Source organism: Lepus europaeus, chromosome 3 (assembly GCF_033115175.1).
Source record: "Lepus europaeus isolate LE1 chromosome 3, mLepTim1.pri, whole genome shotgun sequence".
Classification (NCBI taxonomy): Eukaryota; Metazoa; Chordata; class Mammalia; order Lagomorpha; family Leporidae; genus Lepus; species Lepus europaeus.
Genome location: NC_084829.1, coordinates 159,438,397 through 159,455,958, shown reverse-complemented (window position 1 = coordinate 159,455,958; position 17,562 = coordinate 159,438,397). Strand labels below are relative to the sequence as shown.

The following is a 17,562-nucleotide window of genomic DNA, read 5'->3' as shown; positions in this document are numbered from 1 at the left end:
CTGGATTTAGATCCTGGGTTTGGCCTGGCCCAGCCCTCGCTGTTACAGTCTTTTGGGGAAGTGAACTAGAGAATTAAAGATCTCTCTCTCTCTCTCTCTCCCTCCCTCTCGCTCTCTCAGTAACTCTGCCTTTCAAATAAATAAATAAATATTTTTTAAAAATTCATAGTTGAATTGACCTTGTGTATATGTGTTCATAACTGACATACTATATGTATGTTGGTATTTTTAAATATATATATATATACTTATTTGAAAGAAGGCAGTCTTTCACCCACTGGTTCACTCTCCAAATGCCCACAACAGGTGGGGCTATGCTAGAAACTTCATCCAGGTCTCCCACATGGGTGGAAGGGGTCCAATTACTTGAGCCGTTACTGGTTACCTCCCAGGGTGTGCATTAGCAGGAAGGTGGACTAGAAGTGGAGTAGCTGATACTTGAACCACGCTCTCTGATATGGAATGTGGATACCCAGTGGTGGCTTAACTCAGCTGTGCCACAGAACCTGTCCCTGTGTTTGTGTTTTAGCATTTACCACTTTGGAGAAGGCAGGGGTCTACTGCACCTTCTCCAGCCCCCTCCTCACTCATCTCAGCTAACTCGTTGTGAAGATCTTTTTTTTTTTTTTTTTAACCAAGGTGACATCTGAGAAAGTAATTCATCTAACCTTTTATTGTTTTGTCTTGCCGCTGTTCCCGTCAGTGTATTTAGGAATCATACATCACACAGAAATTATGAAAGTGGGGCCCGGTGTTGTGGCACAGTGGGCTAAGCTGCTACTTGTGATGCCAGCAACCCAGATGAGCACTGTTTCAGGTCCCAGCTGGTCTGCTTCTGATCCAGCTCCCTGCCAGCGTGCCTAGGAAAGCAGCCGAAGACGGCCCAACACATGTGGGAGAACTGGATGGAGCTGCTGGCTCCTGGCTTTGGCCTGATCCTGCCCCAGCAGTTAAATCCATCTGGGGAGTGAACCAATAGATGGGATTATCTCTGCTTCTCCCTCCCTCTTTATGTAACTTTGCATTTCAAATCAATAAATAAATCTTTTCAAAAATGATGAAACTACTACTTAAAACATTTCTATTCTGTGCAGGCAGATCACGTACACATCCTTTAGGTAGAGATTTCAAAAATAAATTGTTTTTGGCACTTTCTTCTTAAACCAGGTGTATTTTTCCTTATTCATTCGTGAGTTGGTACTCTTCTGTGAGGAAAAGCTTTCCTTCCCCCTCCCTCCTCCCCTTCCTCTTTCTTGCATTCTTGCTCTCTTGTGCATGGAGACACGTGCTTTGTTTGTGTTCGCTGGGTTATGATGTACTGTCATCATTCATGTTCATGCTCACATGTCCCGGATTCGGCTGGCGGGGCCGCCAGGGTGGCTCTGTCTCTGTTATTTTTTGAGCACTTCCATGGTGCTCTAGGCTCCTCCTAATCTTTTCCTGCTGCAGCTCTAGAATCAGCTGATTTTTCCAGAAGCTCTGATTCCTTGATACTGAGTTCTGTGCTAGGTAAGCCATTGCTACTGGCACTGGGAAGAGTGGCAGCTTCATAGGATTCAATTCAGTATGTAAACGTGTTTTAAGGACAGACCACTACAATTGCTGTTGCCTGGCCCTACGAGAACATGAAACTATGGACTAGTCAGTCCGTATAGTGATCTCCAATAATTGTTGTTTGAGAATACCAGAAAGTGGTGTAGGTTCTGTGTCACCAGTATGAGCGTGTGCAGCTTCACTGGTTGCCTAATGGTGTTTTCATGCTGCGATGTGAAGACACTGTCCACCTGCTGACGTCCCGGGTTCTGCCAGTGTGACTCTGCTCTCTGTCTGTAGTCATCATTGAATGCTGTGCAGATTTTCAGTTAGGGGTTAAGAGAGACGAAGATGTGTTTTCCCTATCCAGGCTCAACTCCCTGCCATTCTGCCTCAGACCCTTATCAACAAATGTTCATTTATTTAATTTTTAATTGAGACATAGTAATTGTATGTGTTTATGGGGTACATTTCAAACTCACATGTACAATGTGGAATGATCGGGTCAGGGTCCTTGGCATCTCTGTCGTCTCGGATATTTACGATTTCTTTGTGTGGAGAACATTCAGAATTCTCTCTGCTGGCTGTTTTGAAATAATCATAGTTATCCTCTGTGCTGGGAAACACTGCAGTGACCCCTCCTCTCCCCCTGCATCCTGCACCCTTTCACCCTCCTCTCTCTGCCCCTCTCTCCCTTACACCCTTCCCAGGCCCTGGTGGGCACTGTGCTGCTCTCCACTTCTGTGTGATTAACTGTTGAGCACCACGAAAATGAGTGCGAACGAGCAGTATCTGTCTTTCTATGCCTGGCTTCTTCCATTTAAGACAGTGTCCTCTGGTTCCGTCCATTTAAGACAGTGTCCTCTGGTTCCGTCCATGTAAGACAGTGTCCTCTGGTTCCGTCCATTTAAGACAGTGTCCTCTGGTTCCGTCCATTTAAGACAGTGTCCTCTAGTTCCGTCCATGTTGCTGCCAGTGACAGAATTTCACTGTTTTTATGGCTGAGTGTGTATGTAGAAGGCGTTTTCTGTTTTTCTTTGTCCGCTAGTGCCTAGCACAGTTGATTGCCTGTCCTGGCTGTTGTGAGCGGCGCTGCAGTAAACGTGCCGCTGCGGGTGTCCTCCTGAGCTCTGGACGTGTGCCTCGTGGTGGGACTGCCGCAGCCTGTGCAGCCTGTGCAGCCTGTGGCAGCTCTGTTTCTAGGTTTCGGAAGACCTCCATACGGTTTTCCACTGTGGCTCTACTAACTCACGTTCTCACACGCAGTGCCCTGGAGTTCCGTTCTCTGCAAGCTTGCCAGCATTTGTTGTGTCTTTTTGATGATAGCCCTGCCGTCTGGGTTGATGTGACGTTTCATTGTTTCGACTTTTGCATGTCCTGGCCATCAGTGGTGTTGAGCGTTTCTCATATACTTGTTGGTCCTTCTTTTAAGTTGGTAGCTTTTTCCAGCAATGTCTACTTAGGTCATTTGCCCACTTTTAATTGGATTATTATTATTATTGCTGTTCAGTTTGAATTTCTCATATATTCCGAGTGTTATTTTTATTGCCATGCAAAACCTGTGTATTTTGATATAATCCCATTTCAGAATTTTTGCTTTTGTCACCTGTACTTTGGGGTTGTATACAAAAAAATCTTTGCCTACACCAATGTCCTACATTTCCCCCGTGGAGAATGAACATCATTTTAGGCTCAGTTTGCATGAGTTGCAGAGCTCTGAGGTTGTACTTCTTTTTTTATAAGATTTATTTATTTGAAAGAGTTACAGAGAGAGGTAGAGACAGAGAGAGAGGTCTTCCATCCACTGGTTTACTCCCCAGTTGGCTGCAACAGCAGAGCTGGGCCGATCCGAAGCCAGGAGCCAGGAGCTTCTTCCAGGTCTCCCATGTGGGTGCAGGGGCCCAAGGACTTGGGCCATCTTCTATTGCTTTCCCAGGCCAGAGCAGAGAGCTGGATTGGAAGTGGAGCAGCCAGGTCTCGAACCGGCGCCCATATAGGATGCTGGGCTTCAGGCCAAGGCGTTAACCCGCTGCGCCACAGCGCCGGCCCCTGAGGTTGTAATTTTTATGAAGAAACACCAGAGATTAGCTCTTCCATGTGTTAAAGCCAAGGTATCCCCAGGGAGAAGCAGTGTCAGAACTCGTGGGCCCACTGCAGCCAACGGTGTCCTCCCTCCCTTGGGAGCTGGGTCAGGGCCAGCCAAAACGCTTGGTGGTTTTCTTGTCACCTCCTCCCCTGCTAACCCTGGCGCCTGCCCATGTCTGCTTGGGGATCTGTGCTGCACTTGTGGGAGGTGAGGTAGAGAGTGGTGCTCTGGCTTCCATCACCTCAGGTGGTGCCACTGAAGGGATACTTCCTCGATCTCAAGTTCAAGTGAGCACCTGGACGCTAGCATTCAGTCACAGCCCCTCTGGGAGAGACCCTCAGGTGCCTGTGACCTGGTCCCAAGGAAGCAAGCAGGGTTCCGAAGTTGGGCTGCTTGGGATTTTGTGACTGCTCTCTGAGCTAATGCAGTTGAGAGGGCAGTGGACAGGGTGTGCGGGAACAGGGTCTCATCAAGGACTTCTAGCCTCGTAATTTAAGGACAGCCCTTCATTGATTCTAGAGTTAGCGTCGTCCCCTATAGTTTCCCAAGGCAGCTCTGAAATCAGCTTAGCTGTTCCGGCCTAAAGTCATTGTGTCAAGACCGCTTGTGATTGAGAGCGAGACCTGTTGGATGGCTTAAGGATGGGAGTTGAGATGCTGGAGGTTATGGAGATCTGCAGAGCTGTGGATGCACAGAGTGGAGGCTGTACAGCTTGCTTTCAGAAGGAGGGGTGGGCTGCTTCTGTCCCCCAGGTCCCCAGCTGACTCTGCCAGCAGCTGTGTGCATAAGGGAATCTTGTGGGAATGAATGTGTCATTGCCATCTTGCAAACTCACCGTGTCGTGCCGTGCCGTGCCTCTGGCTGTGGGTCAGGCTCCTCAGCAAGTGAAGTAAGAGAGACAGAGCCAACTTAGCTCATCCCCAGGGCTTCTTTCCTAAGAGAACAGGTGAGTGTTTCAGATGTCACATCTCCTAGCCAGCCTTGGCTTCAGCTTGCTAACACCTGTGATTGCCTGGCCTCGCCCACTCTCCTGTTCAGCCATGGCCTTTTCTGTCCACTCCTTGAGCTTGCCAGGTGTGTATCTACATATATTCATACGTTCCCTCTGCCACCAGCTTGTCACATGGCCGCATCATTTTCAGCTTTCAGATCTCAGCTGTAAGCTGCCCAGCCGTCCTCCTCTTTATCTCAAGTGTTTATTCTACTTATCCCCCTTCATGGCACCCTCCCCATTCTGTAATTATTTTATATGTTCATTTAATTCTCCATTTCTTTTCTGGCGGGCAAGTACAGTACCTTGCGTCTTCCCAGTAGCCAGTACAGTTCCTCATATATAATATGCTCTCAGTATTTATCAGATAATGAATGGATGAATCATAACATCACTGAACTAGCCAGGCTGTGCACAAGCATATGTGGGTTAAATACAGAACAACTGGAATATTCCTATTATGAATCAAAGGTATTTTTGTATGACAAAGACAAAAAGAAGTGTCTCTAATGAAAATATTTAATTGAAATATAGATTTTATGGTAGGAAAAACTTTTTGAAATGCATTTGAAAAATACCAAGTTAACTCAAAGTAACATTGTTACTCAACTGTTAAGGTAATATTGTTAACCAATTTGAATATCATAATAAAATAGTTATACAGAAAATGCTTTGCTGTATGTCTATAATGAATATATAATATGTATATAAGTTATTTACCAATTTACTTGATCAGTTGACATTTTCTCTTACACTTTATTATTACTATTACCTTTAACCTTTTTTTTTTTTAAAGGTTTATTTATTTATTTGAAAGGCAGAGTTACAGAGAGACAGAGGCAGAAAGAGAGAGAGGTCTTCTATCTGCTGGTTCACTCCCTAAATGGCCACAACGGCTGGAGCTGGGCCCATCCGAAGCCAGGAGCCTGGGGCTTCTTCCAGGTCTCCCACAGGGGTGCAGAGGCCCAAAGACTTGGGCCATCTTCTACTGCTTTCCTAGGCCATAGCAGAGAGCTGGATTGGAAGTGGAGCAACCGGGACTTGAACCAGTGTCCATATGGGATGCTGGCGCTGCAGGCATTGGCTTTACCTGCTGTGCTACAGCATTGGCCCCTAAAATTTTTTTTAAAATATTTTATTTGCTTACTTGAAGAGTTACAGACAGACAGGGAGAGAAAGAAGGTCTTCCATCTGCTGGTTCACTCCCCAGATGGCTGCAATGGCCAGAGCTGGGCCAGTCTGAAGCCAGGAGCCAGAAACTTCCTCCAGGTTTCTTGCCTGGGTATAGGGGCCTAAGCACTTGGGCCATCCTCCACTGCTTTCCCAGGCCATAGGCAGAGAGCTGGATCAGAGGAGGAGCAGCTGGGACATGAACCAGCGCTCATATGGGATGCCAGCACTGCAGGCGGAGGCTTAAACCACTACACCTGCAGCTCTGGCCCCACTTTTAAACTTTTTTACAAAAAGATTTATTTATTTGAAGGGCAGAGTGAGAGAGACAGACAGAGAGATACATACTTCCATCTGCTGGTTCACTCCTCAAATGGCAGTAATGGCCAGGTCTGAGTCAGGATGAAGCCAGGAATCTGGAATGCTATTTGGGTCTCCTTCGTGGGTGACGGGCCCAAGCATTTGGGCATCTTCCACTGCTTTCCCAGGCACATTAATTAGCAGGGAGGGAGCTGGATCAAAAGTGGAGTAGCTGGGACACAAACCAGCGTTCATGGGGGATGCTTGCGTCACAGGCAGTGGCTTAACCTGCTCTGCCACCACACCAACCCCACCTTTACAATTTTATACCTTACCCAATATTTTTTTTAACATTACCCTCCTAACATTTCCTATGCATTTCTTTAGTCCTAAGAATTTGTGCTTATTGGCCAGCACCACGGCTCACCAGACTAATCCCGGTGAGCGCTGGCACCCCGGGTTCTAGTCCCGGTCGGGGCGCCGGATTCTGTCCCAGTTGCTCCTCTTCCAGTCCAGCTCTCTGCTGTGGCCAGGGAGTGCAGTGGAGGATGGCCCAAGTGCTTGGGCCCTGCACCCCATGGGAGACCAGGAGAAGCACCTGGCTCCTGGCTTTGGATTGGTGCATCGCCAGCCATAGCGGCCATTTGGGGAGTGAACCAACGGAAGGAAGTCCTTTCTCTCTGTCTCTCTCTCTCTCTCCCTCTCTCTCTCTCTCTCTCTCTCACTGTCTAACTCTGCTGGAAAAAAAAAAAAAAGAATTTGTGCTTATAAAATTTGACGTGTGACATTTCTTAAATCTTTTCGAATTTGTTTCCTCTGTTTATGCCTTAATCAGTGACAGAGCAGCAGTAAATGTGTCTTTTTCATGTTAGGTGTCAGACATAGTCCACCCAGCCACACCCTGGGTTTCTGCTTTCTGTCTTCGGGAATAATTCCATGTGCTTTTATTGTATAAGCAGCCAATCGTGTAAAGTTCCCTTTAAGTTTTGAAAGTATTTTGAAACAGTTTGGAGAGTTTTCTGTAAAAAAAAGTCATTTTTCACTAAAATTTTTAATTTCAGGGTGGCTTATGGTGTTTTGGAGGAAATGGACTTCCTTATGCTGAAAGTTTTGGCGAAGTTCCTTCAGCTACAGTGGAAATGTTCTGTTTGGAAGCTATGGTAAAACATTCTGAGGTAACTTACCCAGTTTCAAAAAAATTACTTTTTATGATTACATTGAAAAAACTGCACAGGTTGGTTCATGGAAGGGACATAATCCCCACTTATTGTAAAAGGATAAGAACCTCTCCATTTGTTTTGAAATCTCTGCTTTTTTCCCATTGTAATTGTCAGAATTGATGATCATGATTCAGCACCAAGACATGAGTTCCATTTATGCTAAGTCATTGAAAAAGCAGATTTAATCTTCATTTTTTAAATTTGTATCTCATAACTACAGCATTAGGAACACAGTAATTCTTCTATTATTGTTTCCAAACACTTAGTCCTATTTATATTATCACTTTAACTCTTGATAGTATCTGTGTGGTCACTTTACCACTTGATCTTTGTAACACTTAAGCTGCTTTTTTCTATCAGCCAGCTTAAGGGATTTTGGGGTCTTAGGGCTAGTTGTTAAGCTTCACCTTTAGAAGTAAGTTCTTACGAATGTATGTAGGACTACACTGCTTTGCAGTTGTGAGCTTCATGGTTTTCTCCATTACAACTTTAGGATCTTGGTGATTCTTCCCACTGTGCGCACCCCACTTCCTCTTCCCTTTCCTATTCTCATTCTTATTCTTTCCCACGATCTATTTTCAGTTAGCTTTATACATATATGATTAACTCTATGTTGAATAGAGCATTCAGTGAATCGTATGAAAGAGAAAAGGTAAGGAAATATTATAAAGGAAAAGATAAACAAAAATACAGAGTAGAAGCTGTTCCTCAACAGTCATGAGAAGGGCTGTTCACAATCATTGCTTCTCAGACATTTCATCCCCACGTGTTGTCTTTCAGGTGCCCTGTTAGTTAACACAGGTCAGGGAGAACATATAGAATTTGTCCCTTTGGGACTGGCTTATTTCACTAAGTATGATGTTTTCCAGTTTCATCCATTTTGTTGTGAATGACCAGACAACTTTGGTTTGTTGTTGTTGTTGTTTTTACTGCTATGTAGTATTCCATGTTGTACATATCCCATAATTCTTTATCCAGTCTTCAACTGATGGGCATTTAGGTTGATTTCATGTCTTTGCTATTGTCAATTGAGCTGCAATAAACATGGAGGTACAGATAACTCATATACTGATTTCATTTCCCTTGGGTAGATTCCCAGGAATGGGATGGCTGGGTCATATGGTAGCTCTATATTCAGACCTCTGAGGTATCTCCACACTATATTCTATAGTGATTTTACCAGTTTATATTCCCACCAACAGTGGATTAGGGTACCTTTTTCCCCCACATCCTCGCCAGCATTTGTTGTTTGTTGATTTCTGTATGAAAGCCATTCTAACTTGGGTGAGGTGAAACCTCATTGTGGTTTTGATCTGCGTTTCTCTCAGAGCTAGCAATCCTGAGGATTTTGTCATGTGTCTGTTGGCCATTTGGATTTCCTCTTTTGAAAAATGTCTGGGGGCCAGCATTGTGGTGCAATGGGTTAACACACTGGCCTGAAGTGCTGGCATCCCATATGGGCACCGGTTTGAGACCCAGCTACTCCACTTCCAATCCAGCTCTCTGCTGTGGCATGGGAAAGCAGTAGAAGATGGCCCAGTGCTTGGGTCCCTGTACCCATGTGGGAGACCCAAAAGAAGCTCCTGGCTCCCGACTTCAGATGAGTGCAGTTCTGGCCGTTGCAGCCAATATGGAAGTGAACAATCGGATGGAAGATCTCTCTCTCTCTCTCTGTCTCTGCCTCTCCTCTCTCTGTGTAACTCTGACTTTCAAATAAATAAATAAATCTTTAAAAAGAAAAAGAAAAAAGTCCTTTGCCCATTTCTTTCTTTTCTTTTTTTATTATTTTTTAAATTTTTTTAAAAGAGTTTTATTTATTTATTTGACAGAGTTACAGACAGAGAGAGGGGGAAACAGAGAGAAAGCTCTTCCTTCCATTGGTTCACTCCCCAAATGGCTGCCACAGCCGGAGCTGTGCCAATCCAAAGCCAGGAGCCAGGTGCTTCTTCCTGGTCTCCCATGCAGGTGCAGAGACCCAAGCACTTGGGCCATCCTCCACTGCCCTCCTGGGCCACAGCAGAGAGCTGGACTGGAAGAGGAGCAACCGGGACAGAATCCGGTGCCCATATGGGATGCCGGCGCTGGAGGCAGAGGATTAACCTAGTGCGCCACCGCGCTGGCCCCCTTTTGCCCATTTCTTCACTGGATTATTTGTTTTGTTGTTGTTGAGTTTCTTGATCTCTTTATATATTCTGGTTATTAAACCTCTATCAGTTGCATAGTTTGCAAACATTCCCTCCCATTCTGTCGGTCGCCTCTTCAATTTGCTGAGTGTTTCTTTGGCACTGCAGAAGCTTTTATTTTGATGTAATCCCATTTGTCGATGTTGGCTTTGATTGCCTGTGTCTGTGGGGTCTTTTTGAAGAACTCTTTGTCTATGCTGATGTCTCTCAGGTTTTCCCCAATGTTCTCTACTAATTTGATGGCGTCAGGTTGTAGCTTTAGGTCTTTAGTCCATTGTGAGTGGATTTTAGTGCAAGGTGTCAGGTAAAGGTCTGGCTTCAGGCTTCTGCACGTGGACATCCAGTTTTCCCAGCACCACTTGTTGAAGAGCCTGCCCTTGCTCCAGGGGTTCATTTTAGCTCCTTTGCCAAAGATAAGTTGGATGTAGATGCTTGGATTGATTTTGGGTGTTTCTGTTCTGTTCCTTTGGTCTATCCATCTGTTTTTGTACCAGTACCAAGCTGTTTTGATTATAACTGCCCTGTAGTATGTCTTGAAATCTGGTATTGTGATGCCTCTAGCTCTGTTTTAGTTGTACAAGATTGCCTTAGGTATTCGGAGTCTCTTGTGTTTCCATATGAATTTCAACATCATTTTTTCTATTTCTGAGAATGTATTTGGCATTTTGATTGGTATTGCATTGAACCTGTAAATTGCTTTTGTAGTATGGACATTTTGATGATATTGATTCTTCTAATCCACGAATGTGGAAGATTTTTCCATTTTTTTGTATGTTCTATTTCTGGAATTAGTACAGATCTCATATGATGTATGTCTGAAAAGCATACTTTTTGATGCACTTGGGATGCGTTAAAACTTTTAAAGCCATTTATAAATTAAAATTGTGCCATTACGTGACATGGCATCCTGTGAGTGAGAGGCGAAGCTGTGCCCACTGATGTGTGGGAGACCGCCTCCGTCGACCTCTGCCTGAATACGCGTGTGCTCTGGTTTTTGTTCTTGCTGTCCCTTGTACTTCTCTCCGTTGGAAATTTAAGTCCCTTTTCCCTTCATCCGTCATTTAAAGAATAAGTGTTTGCCACTCCTGTGTTTTAGGCCAGCCCCAAAGCCGTGGGGGTGGGGGAGGGCCGGGGGCGTGTGTCTCCGCCTGGGTGAGGCGCTGTGTGCAGAAGCAGGACCTGCCTTGTGTGCAGAGGCCCACGTCCCGTCGTCAGGCGGCTGATTTCCCAAGGTTAGGCAGTGGTGATGTAAGGTAGCTTCAAGCCGAAGTTTCTTTTTTTTTTATTTTTTATTTCATAAATGTGAATTTACAAAGTGCAACTTTTGTATTGTTTGGCTCCCCCCCCCAACCTCCCTCCCTCCCGTGGCCCTCCCCCCTCCCACTCCCTCTCCCATCCCACCCTTTATCGAGTTTCATTTTCAATTACCTTCATATACTGAAGATCAACTTAGTATATACTAAGCAAGGATTTCAACAGGCTGCCCTCACACAACCGCACAAGGTATAGGGTATTGTTCGACTAGTAGTGTTTTTAAGTTTCATAGTAAAACACATTAAGGACAGAGATCCTACGTGGGGAGCATGTACCCAGTGACTCCTGTTGTTGATTTAACAATTGGCACTCTTATTTGTGACGTCAGCAATCACCCAAGACTCTTGCTATGAGCTGTCTAGGCTATGGAAGCCCCTTGAGTTCACCGACTCTGAACTTGTTTAGTCAAGGCGTGTCACAGTGGAGGTTCCTTCCTCCCTTCAGAGAAAGGCGCCTCTCTCCTTGATGGCCTGTTCCTTCTGCTGGGGTCTTGTTCACCAGGGTCTTTCATTTAGATTGTTTTTTGCCACCACATCATGGCTTTCCATGCCTGTGAGACTCTCATGGACCTTTTAGCCAGATCCGAATGTCCCAAGGGTTGATTCTGAGGCAGGAGTGCTGTTTTGGGCGTTTGCCATTCTATGAGTCTGCTGTGTGTCCTGCTTCCCCCCCCCCCCCCCCCCAGGATCATTCTCTCCCTTTTAATTCTATCCTTCATTATTTGCAGACACTGGTCTTATCTGTGAAATCTCTTCTACACATACCCTATCTTTTTGATCGGTTGTGTATTTATACTTATCACTTTACCAAGTGCGCTGGCATTGGCACCTGCCTCCTTGGTAAGATTGATTTGAAATCCCCTGGCACATTTCTAGTTCCACCATTGGAAGCAAGTCCGTCACTACAGATAGAAAAAGTTTTATAACAGAGACACTGTCAGCCAAGAGCCAAGCAGAATAACGTGAGAATAACGATTTCAGAAGTCCTGATGAGAAATGCAGTCTGGGGATTCTTCCCCAGGATGGTGAAGCATCTCGATGGGGCTTTGCTTGTTTATCTGAGTCAGCTGAGAGCTCTGGCCTCTCTGCCCCTCCGCCCTCCAGCAGGAGCCACCCGGCCGCCCCCACGGTGTTGTGCTGTCATCCCTCCTGGTGAATCTGTACTACCTAAGTGAGCTTTCACTGATTCTTTGTGCTAGATCTCGACACATTGTGATAAAATCGAAGCAAACGGAGGCTTGCAGCTGCTGCAGAGGCTGTACCGGCTTCACAAGGACTGCCCCAAAGTCCAGAGAAACATTCTGCGAGTCATCGGGAATATGGCTCTGAACGAGCAGCTGCACGCCGCCATCGTCCGCTCAGGTAACATTCTGCACCGCGTGTTCCCCACCACCCCGGCGCGACACACTGAAGACTCTGCTTAGCGTTGAGCGTGGGTCCTTTCAGCGTGTTAATCCGGTAGGAACAAGGAATTACGTGAGATTGTGGATAGTCCCTAGCTATGCTAATCAGTGTGTGCATGATCCCAGGACAGTTCTGCCATGATAACCATCGATTCTTTATAGAATTTTTGATAGGATCTGGTTAACCAAGAGACATAGTCAGGTTGACGGAGGCCGTGGTATAGCTCTGTTTCCCTCTTGCAGCTGAGAAGCTGTGGGGCGATACTTGAGGAAAGCCCTGCCTGATGCAGTCTCTGCCTGCTGGCTGTGACGGATTCCCAGCTGTAGCACGCCCTCTCCATTGCTTCTCAGCATTTGGTGTTCTGCCAGAACCAGGAGCCCTTCTCTCTGTTTTCCACCCTCCTGCCCTCCCTCCCTCTCTCCTTTCCCTGGGATTTTTTCCATGATTTTGAAGCACTTCCCACTTAAATAGGGGTCTGCTCATTGATCTGAGTACGCTGAGGGTTCGGAGTGGTCTCTGCCCCTCTGCCCACCGGGCTATCTCCACCTCTCCTTCCCTCTCTTATCAACATGACCCAGGGATTCCTGTTGTTAAGAGGTCTACAACTTACATGTTTGTATATAGTTATTGGTAGAATTTTTAAATCTTTTATTATAAAATATTTAACAGATTTTAAAGAGGAATTTTCTGAATTACACATTTGAATGTTGTTAAAGAAATAGTGTGAAACTTGCGGAGTATTAAGACACTGGTCTCCCGTCATCATCACACTTCTGTCTTTGAGGAGAAGGGCAGCAGCTGTCAGCTGTTGGGTGCCTCCTGGGCCTGTGGTTTTACACATTCATTTTTTTAAAAAAAAGATTTATTTATTTATTTGAAATGCAGAATTACAGAGGGCAGAGGCAGAGAGAGAGAGAGAGAGAGAGGTCTTCTATCTGCTGGTTCACTCCCCAAATGGCGGCAATGGTCAGATCTGAGCTGATCTGAAGCCAGGAGCCAGGAGCTTCTTCCAGGTCTCCCATGCAGGTGCAGGGGCCCAAGGACTTGGGCCATCTTCTACTGCTTTCCCAGGCCATAGCAGAGAGCTAGATTGAAAGTGGAGCAGTCGGGACTCAAACCTATGCCCATATGGGATGCCTCGCTACAGGCATTGGGTTAACCAACACACCACAGCGCCAGCCCCTACACATTCATTTTTAAACCTCCCTTTAGCTCAGAGTTGCTAAAGAGCTTGACTGAAGTTCCCAGCAAGTAAGCAAGGAAGAGAGACGGGAGCCCAAGTTTCTCTGACCTGACGGTATGAACTCTGCTTCAAAGTTCCGGAGTGCTCACTGTTAGCACTGCAGAAAACAGAGCGAGAAAGTTAACCCAAGTTACCCCTGTCCACAGCCCTCTCCCTCCCTCCCTCCCTCCCTCCTGAGAGATAAGAACTGCTATAATTTGGTGTATCTTTCCAGATCTTCATGTTTCTGCAGGTGTATGTGTCATGTACATACTTCTGTATGTGTTTGAGTACATAAAGTTTTTAGGAACAAAAATATTTTAAAGGAAGCCATGCTGTACATAATATTGTCCATACTTCTTCTGTTTACCTCCCTTTAAAATACTGTCCTTCCTTCCTGACCTTCAGATTTTACAAGACTTGTGCACATCAAACGATTTATTAGTAAGAAGTAGTTTTCAGGGCCAATGTTGTGGCATGGTGGGTTTAGCTGCCACCTGCAATGCTGGCGTCCCATATGGCACCAATTCATGTCTCAGCTGCTCCACTTCCTGTCCAGCTCCCTGCTAATGCACCTGGGAAAAGCAGTAGAAGATGACCCAAGTGCTTGGGTCCCAGAACCCATGTGGGAGACCCTGTTGTAGCTCCTGGCTTCAGCCTTACCCAGCCCTGGCCATTGCAACCATTGGGAAATAAACCAGCGAATGGAAGATCTCTTGCTTCTCTCCTTGTCCCCACCCCCAGATCCCTGTGTAAATCTACCTTTCACATAAATAAATAAATAAATCCTGAAAAATAATTTGCTTAGAGCAGGTGTTTAGTGCAACAGATACATGCTGCTTGGGATACCCAATCCCGTGTGAGGGTGCTCGGGGCCGAGTCCCCGCTCCGCTCCTGAGTCCGTACCACATCCCGTGTGGGGGTGCTCGGGGCTGAGTCCCCGCTCTGCGTACCACATCCCGTGTGAGGGTGCTCGGGGCTGAGTCCCCGCTCCGCGTACCACATCCCGTGTGGGGGTGCTCGGGGCCGAGTCCCCGCTCTGCGTACCACATCCCGTGTGGGGGTGCTCGGGGCTGAGTCCCCGCTCCGCGTACCACATCCCGTGTGGGGGTGCTCGGGGCTGAGTCCCCACTCCGCGTACCACATCCCGTGTGGGGGTGCTCGGGGCCGAGTCCCCGCTCCGCGTACCACATCCCGTGTGGGGGTGCTCAGGGCTGAGTCCCCGCTCCGCGTAGCACATCCCGTGTGGGGGTGCTCGGGGCCGAGTCCCCGCTCCGCGTACCACATCCCATGTGAGAGTGCTCGGGGCTGAGTCCCCGGTCCGCGTACCACATCCCGTGTGGGGGTGCTCGGGGCTGAGTCCCCGCTCCGCATACCACATCCCGTGTGGGGGTGCTCGGGGCCGAGTCCCCGCTCCGCGTACCACATCCCGTGTGGGGGTGCTTGGGGCCGAGTCCCCGCTCCGCGTACCACATCCCGTGTGGGGGTGCTCGGGGCCGAGTCCCCGCTCCGCGTACCACATCCCGTGTGGGGGTGCTCGGGGCTGAGTCCCCGCTCCGCGTACCACATCCCGTGTGGGGGTGCTCGGGGCTGAGTCCCCGCTCCGCGTAGCACATCCCGTGTGGGGGTGCTCGGGGCTGAGTCCCCGCTCTGCTCCTGAGTCCATACCACATCCCGTGTGGGGGTGCTCGGGGCTGAGTCCCCGCTCCGCGTACCACATCCCGTGTGGGGGTGCTCGGGGCTGAGTCCCCGCTCCGCGTACCACATCCCGTGTGGGGGTGCTCGGGGCTGAGTCCCCGCTCCGCGTAGCACATCCCGTGTGGGGGTGCTCGGGGCTGAGTCCCCGCTCCGCTCCTGAGTCCGTACCACATCCCGTGTGGGGGTGCTCGGGGCTGAGTCCCCGCTCCGCGTACCACATCCCGTGTGAGGGTGCTCGGGGCTGAGTCCCCGCTCCGCGTAGCACATCCCGTGTGGGGGTGCTCGGGGCCGAGTCCCTGCTCTGCTCCTGAGTCCGTACCACATCCCGTGTGGGGGTGCTCGGGGCTGAGTCCCCGCTCCGCGTACCACATCCCGTGTGAGGGTGCTCGGGGCTGAGTCCCCGCTCCGCGTAGCACATCCCGTGTGGGGGTGCTCGGGGCCGAGTCCCTGCTCTGCTCCTGAGTCCGTACCACATCCCGTGTGGGGGTGCTCGGGGCTGAGTCCCCGCTCCGCGTACCACATCCCGTGTGAGGGTGCTCGGGGCTGAGTCCCCGCTCCGCGTACCACATCCCGTGTGGGGGTGCTCGGGGCTGAGTCCCCGCTCCGCGTAGCACATCCCGTGTGGGGGTGCTCGGGGCCGAGTCCCTGCTCTGCTCCTGAGTCCGTACCACATCCCGTGTGGGGGTGCTCGGGGCTGAGTCCCCGCTCCGCGTACCACATCCCGTGTGAGGGTGCTCGGGGCTGAGTCCCCGCTCCGCGTAGCACATCCCGTGTGGGGGTGCTCGGGGCTGAGTCCCCGCTCTGCTCCTGAGTCCGTACCACATCCCGTGTGGGGGTGCTCGGGGCTGAGTCCCCGCTCCGCGTACCACATCCCGTGTGAGGGTGCTCGGGGCTGAGTCCCCGCTCCGCTCCTGAGTCCGTACCACATCCCGTGTGGGGGTGCTCGGGGCTGAGTCCCCGCTCTGCTCCTGAGTCCGTACCACATCCCGTGTGGGGGTGCTCGGGGCTGAGTCCCCGCTCCGCGTACCACATCCCGTGTGGGGGTGCTCGGGGCTGAGTCCCCACTCCGCTCCTGAGTCCGTACCACATCCCGTGTGGGGGTGCTCGGGGCTGAGTCCCCGCTCCGCGTACCACATCCCCTGTGAGGGTGCTCGGGGCTGAGTCCCCGCTCCGCGTAGCACATCCCGTGTGGGGGTGCTCGGGGCCGAGTCCCCGCTCTGCTCCTGAGTCCGTACCACATCCCGTGTGGGGGTGCTCGGGGCTGAGTCCCCGCTCCGCGTACCACATCCCGTGTGAGGGTGCTCGGGGCTGAGTCCCCGCTCCGCGTAGCACATCCCGTGTGGGGGTGCTCGGGGCCGAGTCCCTGCTCTGCTCCTGAGTCCGTACCACATCCCGTGTGGGGGTGCTCGGGGCTGAGTCCCCGCTCCGCGTACCACATCCCGTGTGAGGGTGCTCGGGGCTGAGTCCCCGCTCCGCGTACCACATCCCGTGTGAGGGTGCTCGGGGCTGAGTCCCCGCTCCGCGTAGCACATCCCGTGTGGGGGTGCTCGGGGCCGAGTCCCTGCTCTGCTCCTGAGTCCGTACCACATCCCGTGTGGGGGTGCTCGGGGCTGAGTCCCCGCTCCGCGTACCACATCCCGTGTGAGGGTGCTCGGGGCTGAGTCCCCGCTCCGCGTAGCACATCCCGTGTGGGGGTGCTCGGGGCTGAGTCCCCGCTCTGCTCCTGAGTCCGTACCACATCCCGTGTGGGGGTGCTCGGGGCTGAGTCCCCGCTCCGCGTACCACATCCCGTGTGAGGGTGCTCGGGGCTGAGTCCCCGCTCCGCGTACCACATCCCGTGTGGGGGTGCTCGGGGCTGAGTCCCCGCTCTGCGTACCACATCCCGTGTGGGGGTGCTCGGGGCTGAGTCCCCGCTCCGCGTACCACATCCCGTGTGGGGGTGCTCGGGGCTGAGTCCCCGCTCCGCGTACCACATCCCGTGTGGGGGTGCTCGGGGCTGAGTCCCCGCTCCGCGTACCACATCCCGTGTGGGGGTGCTCGGGGCTGAGTCCCCGCTCTGCGTACCACATCCCGTGTGGGGGTGCTCGGGGCCGAGTCCCTGCTCCGCGTACCACATCCCGTGTGGGGGTGCTCGGGGCTGAGTCCCCGCTCCGCGTACCACATCCCGTGTGGGGGTGCTCGGGGCTGAGTCCCCGCTCCGCGTACCACATCCCGTGTGGGGGTGCTCGGGGCTGAGTCCCCGCTCCGCTCCTGAGTCCGTACCACATCCCGTGTGGGGGTGCTCGGGGCTGAGTCCCCGCTCCGCGTACCACATCCCGTGTGGGGGTGCTCGGGGCTGAGTCCCCGCTCCGCTCCTGAGTCCATACCACATCCCGTGTGGGGGTGCTCGGGGCTGAGTCCCCGCTCTGCGTACCACATCCCGTGTGGGGGTGCTCGGGGCTG

At 50.4% G+C, this 17,562-nt stretch overlaps 1 protein-coding gene across 3 annotated transcripts in view; it reads left to right on the top strand.

The window, feature by feature from the left end:
* SERAC1 (serine active site containing 1) overlaps nucleotides 1-17,562 on the top strand; it is a 59,820-nt gene that overhangs the window by 27,142 nt on the left and 15,116 nt on the right. For all 3 annotated transcript variants that reach the window (XM_062186984.1, XM_062186983.1, XM_062186985.1), the window contains 2 exons: nucleotides 7,142-7,255; nucleotides 11,996-12,158. In XM_062186984.1, the coding sequence (XP_062042968.1) occupies nucleotides 7,142-7,255; nucleotides 11,996-12,158 (277 nt within the window). The remainder of the gene's footprint in view (nucleotides 1-7,141; nucleotides 7,256-11,995; nucleotides 12,159-17,562) is intronic.